At 52.0% G+C, this 9120-nt stretch overlaps 1 protein-coding gene across 1 annotated transcript in view; it reads right to left on the bottom strand.

The window, feature by feature from the left end:
• Window positions 1-9120, bottom strand: part of LOC113210539 (group 3 secretory phospholipase A2) — a 59201-nt gene that overhangs the window by 44736 nt on the left and 5345 nt on the right. The window contains exons 2-3 of the mRNA XM_052269567.1: window positions 8371-8727; window positions 5450-5671 (exon numbers count right to left, since the gene is read on the bottom strand). Coding sequence (XP_052125527.1) covers window positions 5450-5671; window positions 8371-8727 — 579 coding nt within the window. The remainder of the gene's footprint in view (window positions 1-5449; window positions 5672-8370; window positions 8728-9120) is intronic.

Below are 9120 nucleotides of genomic sequence, written 5' to 3' on the forward strand. Positions count from 1 at the left end.
GAACTTTTACAAAGCAGAAGGGCGCGCTTAAGATATTTACCCTAAGAATGTACATTTTGTGACATGCAATGTCGCAAAATGCAGGGGTCGGCAACCATGAGAGAAGGGCGCCCTGGAGAAGAAGCTTTATAGCCCCTGGACCCCGCTTTTGGACCTGGGAAACCAATAGGCTCTGGCTGAGTTCATTTCTCGCACACGGCGTTGAGTTCATGAGATTCCCGACTGTTTTCCCTAAAGAACTGTTTTTTGCCCGACTTTCTGTTTCTGTTCGAGGATGCTGATTTCATTTCCGGTGACAGATTTTACTTCAGGGGTCATACCTGGGTCGTTCCGAAAAACGGCAACGCTTGTCACGGAAAGCAATTTTGCTTCGACATCTATAATTTAAGAGGGGTTCAACCTCCCCTGTTTGTTAGTGTTGGGAGAATTTGATATATATCGTTCTCTTTTTTCATAGAGAGCTTCAAATGTTGTTGTGTCAGTGGTGGCAACACTGACAAGAGAGGGAGAAAAGAGCGCGAACACGCGAACGGCTCGCCCACTTCAAGCTTTTGAAACTCTATCACAAGTGACTAAAACGTCAGATTGTCAAACCAAGAGTAATATTTTTAGTTTTAGAGTTGTGGAACTCGACGTACGAAGTTTCGCGAGTGTCCAGTGAGAAGAAACGAAAGTGATATTTCGAGTGGTTGACGTCTTTATGTACGTAACTTGGAGGGGGGGGGGAGTGATTCGGGAGAAATCTGAAAAGGTTTCTATTGTTTCTGGTTCATCTTGACAAAAGAAAACGAAAATGTTTTATGCTCCAAGACGATCGGAACGGAGATGGCAGAGTTATTGCCCGACAAATTGACAATTTGGTCGTTTTTGCACACATTTACCCCTTTGGATGCTAATAACATTGTCATCTTAACTCTGATCGGCTTTGAGCATAAGACTTTTCCTTTTTTATTTTGAGACAGGAATCCAAATCTTGTATTACACTTTTAATTTTGTAACTTCTAAAAAAATCCAAATTTTCAATTTTTTCATTTGAACATAATGTAATGGTGTTTTCTTGTAGAATGATTGGAAGTCACCTAATCTTTTAATAGGTCATCTCAAAACGATTATTGAACACACAACTTATTTTCACAATAGCCATGGACTTGCAAGGGACCGAACAATGTTATGTCCAATATCGCATACCCAGGTAGGATAGCCCCATCGAAAACAGAACGAGGAATATCATTGGCCTTAATTGACTAGCTTTGTCTGGAGTTAGATTATGTTTAATAATATCCAATGAAATGGTGAGAGCATTGACATTAAACTTTATGGTACGATACATTACAGAACTTTCAATTAAATATACATCGGTGACCCGTGATCCACCCATTGCCACGGAGAGATCTGATAAAACTGAATCAAAGAGCGACAAGTTATATTTGACGTAGAAGAGAAGTTTTAATGTATTTTGAAATTAGATTAAATATTAGGGTATTTAATTTCATTTCAACCAGAGGCATTCTAATTGAATTTCACCTTTCACAAATAAATGGATTTGGTTAGAATGAAATGTACAGAAAATAGTACATAAGGTAGGGGGAGGGCAGTGGAGGTAGGAAGGGACACATGAACTAACAGCAGCAACACATAGGAGGGGCAGGGGAGGGGGGGGTTCTACACCTAATAAAATTAGGTGCATCTTTATAAAAAGTCAGAAAAAGAACGAAAAATAAAGGGGAAAAAAATAAGGAAAAATCGATAAAAATTCAGAAAAATACAGGGGAAAAAGAGGAAAATCAATTAAAGAAATCAGAAAAATTGGTGTACGCTTGAATTGACAGTGAAGTACCCTCCCCCCCCTCCAGGAAGAGGGGGGAGGGGGGTTGGACGGTAGGTTGCTTAAATGCACATGAGACTCGAGACAGAAATTCCCCATCACTGAAACGGCTCACTATAGAGACGGAATAATTGGAAGCCCCCTCCCTCCCCCCTCTCTCTCTCGTCGTTCAAGGGGCAGAACTGGTTGCCCACCTACTAGGCGGACCCATATTCACTATAGTTTTGTTCTATACTGTTACCTCTTCCGTTATTTTAATGCACTTCGCTCAGCTACCCCGTGCATAATGTTAACGCACGGGGCCCTACGTCTAAAAGTGATTTCGGCACTATGCGGCTTGAAGGACCTCCTCAGCCACGCCACAACCCGCGGTCGCTCTGCTGTGGATAGCGCCCCGCCCAGCCCACGCGGCGCGGCGCGAAGGCGTAAGTATGCACACCCATGATGCACTTGTGCGTTTGGGCAAACTGAAACTCATACCGGGGGGGCAAACAGAGAGCCAGAGGTGGCAGCCGCCGGGCCATCGCAAGGGCCCAACGCAAAGCGCGCGCACAGTGTGTCAACAGCACACGGCACTCCAGGTACTCCACAGGAGGTGCGCGGGGGGCCGTCTGTAAATTCCTAGAACCACTCCAGGCTCCAGAGAGGAGCAAGGGCGCTCCAGCAGGCGGGCCCTCTCGGAGGCCCTCACGAAGGCCGGCAGGTAGCCTATAGCATCGCCGCACGCACGCCTTTCCGAGAACAAACCGCCGGGCGGCGGCGGGATGCAGCAGCAGCGCGGCCCGGCGTCGTGCGCGGAATTTCATCAGTTAGGCCCCATGGCTGTCTCATCGCGCCGGCCGCGGTCGTAACAGCCATACAGCCGAAGTCAATCTTGACGTAAATCACTTTCGGTCGTTTCTATTTTTATAAATCTCGTCCCCCCTCCCCCCCCCTTTACCCTCGCTCTCTTTTGTATGACAGAGTTTTAAAATCGCTCGCGGGCGCGACTTTTACGAGCTCGCGAGGGTCCCGTCGCGAGCTCTCGATTGGAGCTGCAGCAGGCCGCGCGCATGGGCCGCTCCCTCGTAGAGTAGATGCAGCCGCTATAGGTCGTATCGCCGGTGAATGGAGAGTTTGTTCTTCCAATTAGGAGATTAATCATGCGGGTTACGACACACACCCGGACAACCCGTCCGCCGAAACAATCAAAAGCACTCATACTAAACAAAAGAAATGACTAAAGCTTTTCAATTTTTTGTTGGAGATTTTGTCGTCAAACGTTGACTGTAAGAATACGGAATAGAAAATTTTAGCAGCATATAGAACCTTACAGATTTTAGTTTCCTTTGGAAAACGCAGTACAAGTGTGCCATCTGCCATCTTATGCGCCCAAAGGGTTCAACATGCGACGCCTGACCTCACTCCCCTTTGACGCGGAAACTTTTACGCGAGGACGACGCGTATAAAGTATTCATCGGAATGGGGTCGCGAAACTAAAGGGTGCCGCTGCGCATGTGTCAGACTTGAGCCGTTTGGAGCAGCTCATTTCATGCGCGAGATGATAGTGGAGTTCCCCATTGCGAAATGAGCGTACTCGTGTTCGCGCGATTTTACCCCCCGCAGCGGAAGCAAAAGCCCGGCGAAACGCATACCCGGCGCCGTACCACCGGAACGAAAAGCATCGTTCAATCAATGAGTTGATAGATTGGGGCGCACGCCCAAGCAGCAGCTCCATGAGCCTCATGGCGCGGAGGATGGGTCCGCGTGGCCTCTGCTGCGAACGTGACCGGAATGAACCCGCCAACGACGGCGTCCGCCACATGCAACGTCGCGCAGAGAGCAAGCGTGTGGGCCACATTTCACACGCATCACGCACCGTTACAGCGCGGGCACTATTGTATTAATCATATTAATTGCCAGTCAATCCCGATGAGCCGCAGCAGGCCGCTTATTAGCAGTTTGTTGCTTCCTCTCTCCAAGAGTTTTGTAATTTTTTTTCGCCCCATTGGGAAGGTTAAATTGAGAAGAAATCAGTCGTGTTGCACTCACGCTATACGGCCGCGGACACACGCACGAAAGGGGGCCTGGCAGCGCAGCTCTCTGGCTGTGTGATTTGGAGCGAATGAGCGCGCGGCGGGCGCAGCACAAAGGCGCGCAGCGCGGGCCATTCAAATGGGAAAGAGAGGAGAATTTGTACGCATGCCAGTCCGACTGCACCGTAGCGCCAGAGCTAAAGGTTGAGGTGGACCACACGCACCAGCGAGAGAGAGAGAGCGAGCGAGCGAGCGAGAGAGAGAGAGCGAGAGAGCGAGAGAGCGAGAGAGCGAGAGAGCGAGAGAGAGAGAGAGAGCGAGAGAGCGAGAGAGCGAGAGAGCGAGAGAGCGAGAGAGAGAGAGAGAGAGAGAGACTCGCTCAGCCTTGGGATCGAAATGAGTGCCAGAGCCGTGTCGAGGATCAATTATTTAAAACAACTTGATAGTAAAAAGGTGGGGCGGCCGCCGCGCCACCGATGACAAGCAGTCGGGCAAATTGGCCGACAATAATAATAATCGATCGATAACATCGATAGCGCGTCGTGATTGGCTGGCGAGCAGCGGAACTCGCTCCGCGTCCGTGGCGCGGGCGACGGCCGGTGGCGCTTCAGGAAGCCAGCAGCAAGCAGCAGGCAAAACTGCACCGCGGCACCCGGCGCGCCAGCTGGCCGCGCGCGGGTCAGCCACCCTGAGCCCCGAGCACGTCTCGGTGACGCTATCGAGTTCGCAACAACCTTACTCAGGAGTACTGACCCCCTGTCACACGCTGCTGCCCCCCCGTCACAGTTTCGTCAGTCCTACAGGGCGGCGGACACCTACCTTCTGTCGCACGAGCAGTGCATGATGGTGTTGACCCTCCAGTTGAAGAGGCCGTACTTCTCCTCCAGGGCACCGATGAAGTGCCGGCAGCCCATGTCGTGGTGCCGGCAGCACCGGTCGGCGCGCGAGAAGGAGCCGAGCTGGTTGTACGAGGTGGCGGTGAAGCCCTTGCCGCACCACTTGGTGCCCGGCACTCGCATCGCGTCCAGCAGGTCGCGCTTCCGCCTGCAAGAGCATAACACTCTCCACTCAGCATCCGGACCGTCGTCTGGACCAGCCACGAACACCAGCCACGGAGAATGCCGCCAACACACCGCCGCACAAACCATCCACAACTTGACCCGTCTTCAACTTCGTGGGTCCCCTCATGTTCACGTCTTGCTGTGGCTCACCCATTCTTGGACTTTGCCGAGCTACCGCAGTTCTCCTTTATACAGGATCTTCCCGGCAAGAGCTGCCCATCTTCTCGAACTTGGTCGAATTGGTCCATCTTACTCGAGATGATTCTTCTCAATGATCACCATCTGTAATAAGTCCCAAGGCGCTGGCCTCTGGCCGCCTGCCATTGGCCACGCGGCAGAGGTGCAAGTTCACGTCGCTGCATCATTTGTTTAACCAGCCCCACAATAGACGGACGAACGGGTGAGTGCCCTGCTGCACTGCACGCCCGCCGCGCAGGACACTGTCGGTCGAGAAAAGCCATCCGCGCACTCGCTCACACACATTCACTCTCTCACCTCACTCACTCACTCACTCACTCAAGCGCACACACATTGGGGTCTTACTCTACCTCTTGTCGCAGCCGCAGTAGCTGATGGTGAAGGGCCGGTGGTTGAAGAGGCCGAACTTGGTGGCGAAGGACGGGATGGCCATCTTGCACTGGTCGTGCCGCCGGCAGCAGCGGTCCGTGTGGCTGAAGGCGCCCAGCGACGAGTAGGTGTCGGCGCGGTGGTGCTTGCCGCACCACTTGGTCCCCGGTGCCATGAGCGCGTCTTGGAGGCTGCGCTTCCGCCTACAACACCAACCTAGCGCTCAGCAAAAGGCTCAAAAGCTACGCTACGGGGGCAGGGAGCTAAACCACCACCGGCAGAATGGGAATGGCGAGTGCCTCCGCGACTTTCCTCGTTTCTCACGTGTGAACCAGGATGTGTACCGAACGGGGTTCGCGAGACTTTAGTGCATGTGTGTGCATATTTCATACAAAACGCCCCAGTTAAACGGAAAACACTTTTCACAGGATGGCTGGGATGCGACGCGATTTTCTACAGGGAAAGGGCCCGGACGGGCCCCCCGGCCACTAGCGTGGCTTGACACACATCTAGCGAGTAGAGGTTTCTGGCCATCGAGGAGGCTTGTGGGTTAGGGAGATAAACATGACGCCGTTCTGCTGCAGCGGGCAGTAATGGGAATTATTGTTAAGTCTGGGCAGGCTCGCGTGAGCCTTACCAACTGCGAATCGGTCAAAAGAAATAAAAAGCCATCAATCACATGTCGGGAAAATGATGGCCAATTATAATTTTTTTTAAATCCCCCTTCCTCCCGTTTGCGTCGCGCCTTGCAGCCAGCCCAAAGAGGTCCAGCTCGTCGCAACAAACATCCAAACACACGACATATAAATTGAAATGCGCGTGCCGTGTTTATATTATTTACGCGGTGATGTCTGTCGAACGTTTGTTGTTTTTTTTTATTGTGGTGGCAGCGCCCTGTGAATGGCGCGCGGCGGGGAAGTCCATAAGTTGTGCGAAGGCCTGCACCGGTATTTATGAAGGGCGTGAGGAGGGGATAGTCGACTGGGAGAGTGAGCCGAACCGGTCGAAAAAAGGCCGACGACGTAAATAGTTTTATCTGCCATTCCCCATTGAGATTCGGATTGAGAAACTGGGCGTCGCGCGCTGCTATCACACCTGGATTTCGTGAAGTGGGCGAGAAAGCGCGGAGGCAATGCGAAAGACGCAGAAAAATAAATGTGGAGTATCCGAGAGTATCTCAGTGGTGGGGGAAAAATAAAAATAAATAAAAACTTATGACAATAATAAGGCATGGGAGAAAAAAAAACATGGCTAATCTACACAAATGCAGCGTGCAGTAGAAGTGCGTACATAATGTTTTCTCAAGCTCAAGAGTACAAAGTGATAATCATTCTTCCCTGTAAGCCAATCCGTCAAACAGTACGGCCGCGCTCAGGCTACGTTACCGCGGGTTCCGCGCATCGCTCAGACCATTTCTTTCCCCAATAAACATCTCGGCGGTCTTTTACGAGCGATAAAATGAAAGGCATCGCCGTGGCGTACACGCACGCGAATGTGAATGTGCGCGTGGAGGGCGTGGCGTGGCGGGGCTCGTGATCCGGATTGGTATTGATTTACAGCTAGAAATGCGCCACCGTGTCACCGTGGGGCACGCGGACGTGCGAATACCTCGCAGCAGAGTGCAGGTTTGGCTGAGAATAATGATTAAAACTTAATGCACTCCTGGTGACTGGATAAAGACAGGCACTAAATGGATACGTATATAGATAAAGCTTGAAAAAAAAATGTAAGCAAAGTACACAAAGCTGGTGCTCATACCACAAAAAAAATTCACATATATAAGCTATGCTCTTATAAAGCACACAAAATTGTTAAACTAAACGAGCAATTTTTATTTCAGAGTTGCGGAAGACGGTGGTGGTGCAGGTTACGTTAGTTAGGCGTGGCTCTAAGGGTAATATCTCTCATGATCAAAGAGGGCCCTGCGTGTAACATCTTGGATTTTACTCTCCATTCTCCATGAGAGCGCCCGCCCCGTAATGAGGGTCTAAACTCGGCGATGCGAGGGTGGCAGCACTGCTCGCAGCACTGCGTACCCACGTGGTCTCCCACGCTTCCAGCATTGAAGTCTCTCTGTATATCGGCACGCGATACCACATTTACTGTCCAAGATGCTACTGCAAGCGGGCCTCGGGCAGACCGAGAGAAAGGAAAAGAAGGAGGTGTTAGGGCTTTGGGCGTTCTCGCCGACTCGTTCTTGCTTCGGCCGGTCCGGAGCGGTGCCCACATGTACGAGCTTGGTGCGCCTGTCCACTCGGTGCATTTCAAAGCGTTGAGTTGCATGCCCCGTTTCGGGCCACACGGCGTGTGTGGTGCGGTTGGTGCGGTGAGTTGGCGGCATTGGCTCGGTGGCGCGGCACTTCGTGGCGTGGCTCACACACACACATACACACACCATTATATTATCACATTTATCACATTACACGCATGCTGTGCCCGGGTGGGACACAGTGAGCTGAGCAAAAGGTGTTGTCAGACAGCAAAAAATCATCCACATTACAGGTTGTCGAGATTTTGACATAGTTCCACCTGAGTGAGTTATCTTACGAGTACACTATCAGGCCATCAAGAAGAATTTTAAGAAGAAAGAGTAAAACTTACTATTTACACGTTTAAATATTGATAGGATAGAGAAGAAACTGTCCACGTAGGGGAAAGTTATAGATTTTACATAAATCTGTTTTAGAAATTTGAGCAGGCCTTATTTCAAACTAAACTTGAACTCATCCTCATGCAGAATAAAAATAATGGAAAATCAAACACCAACCCAGACGCTCAAAAATTTCAATCACCTTACATTTTAATCACATATCAAAGTCAACTCAGAAGGAATTTCACACATCGCATTCCTTCACAAAGCGTGCGGTGCTGCCCGTTCCCATTAACACGCAGAAATACTGACCTCTCCAGCTCGTGCTTGGCGGACTCCTCCCCCCGCTGGTGGCCGTCGAGGAGCCTCCTGATCTGGTTGTGGTTCTCCTCGCACGCCTCGCGCAGCCGCGGGTAGTCGAGCCACGCCGCCAGGTCGTCGGGGAGGGCCTCGTCGTCGCCGAGGACGCGCACCGTCACGTTCCTGGCGCCCGCGTCGCCGCCGCCGCCGTGCCGCACGGCCTCCATGTCGTGGCGGAAGGTGTCGAGGAAGGCGTGCACGGTGGGCGCGTGCGTCACGTACTCGCAGTCCCGGAGCTCGTCCTCGCCCGAGTAGATGAGCTGCACGAAGTGGCGGCCGTCCGTCACCTGGCGAAGGTGCAGCTGCGGCCTGCGGGGCAGAAGAAGGAGAAGGAGGGCGTCAGCGGGGACAACAGTGTAAGCGGCCCGCTTCGGGACGGGTGATAAGTCCGAATGTCTACGACGGCGAGCTCTGCCAAAGCGGCGCTCGACGACTTCGCGCACCACTGTCTATGTGTGTGAGTGAGAGAGACAGATAGAGAGAGGACGGGAGGGAGAGAGGAGAGAGTGTGTGTGTGTGTGTGTGTGTGAGAGAGAGAGGGAGAGTGGTGGGTGGTTCCACCGTGGGCTAGGGCAGGAAGGGAGCCGCGCGCCGGAGCACCCTCTCTCTCCTCTCGTGCTGGAGGGCACTACTCCGGAGCGAGAGCGAGAGCTCTCGGGGAGAGAGGAAGTCAGCATGGGGTGCATTTCACAAAAAGTGCCA

The sequence above is a fragment of the Frankliniella occidentalis genome, unplaced genomic scaffold (genome assembly GCF_000697945.3).
Source record: "Frankliniella occidentalis isolate FOCC.00 unplaced genomic scaffold, Focc_3.1 Scaffold95, whole genome shotgun sequence".
NCBI lineage: Eukaryota > Metazoa > Arthropoda > Insecta > Thysanoptera > Thripidae > Frankliniella > Frankliniella occidentalis.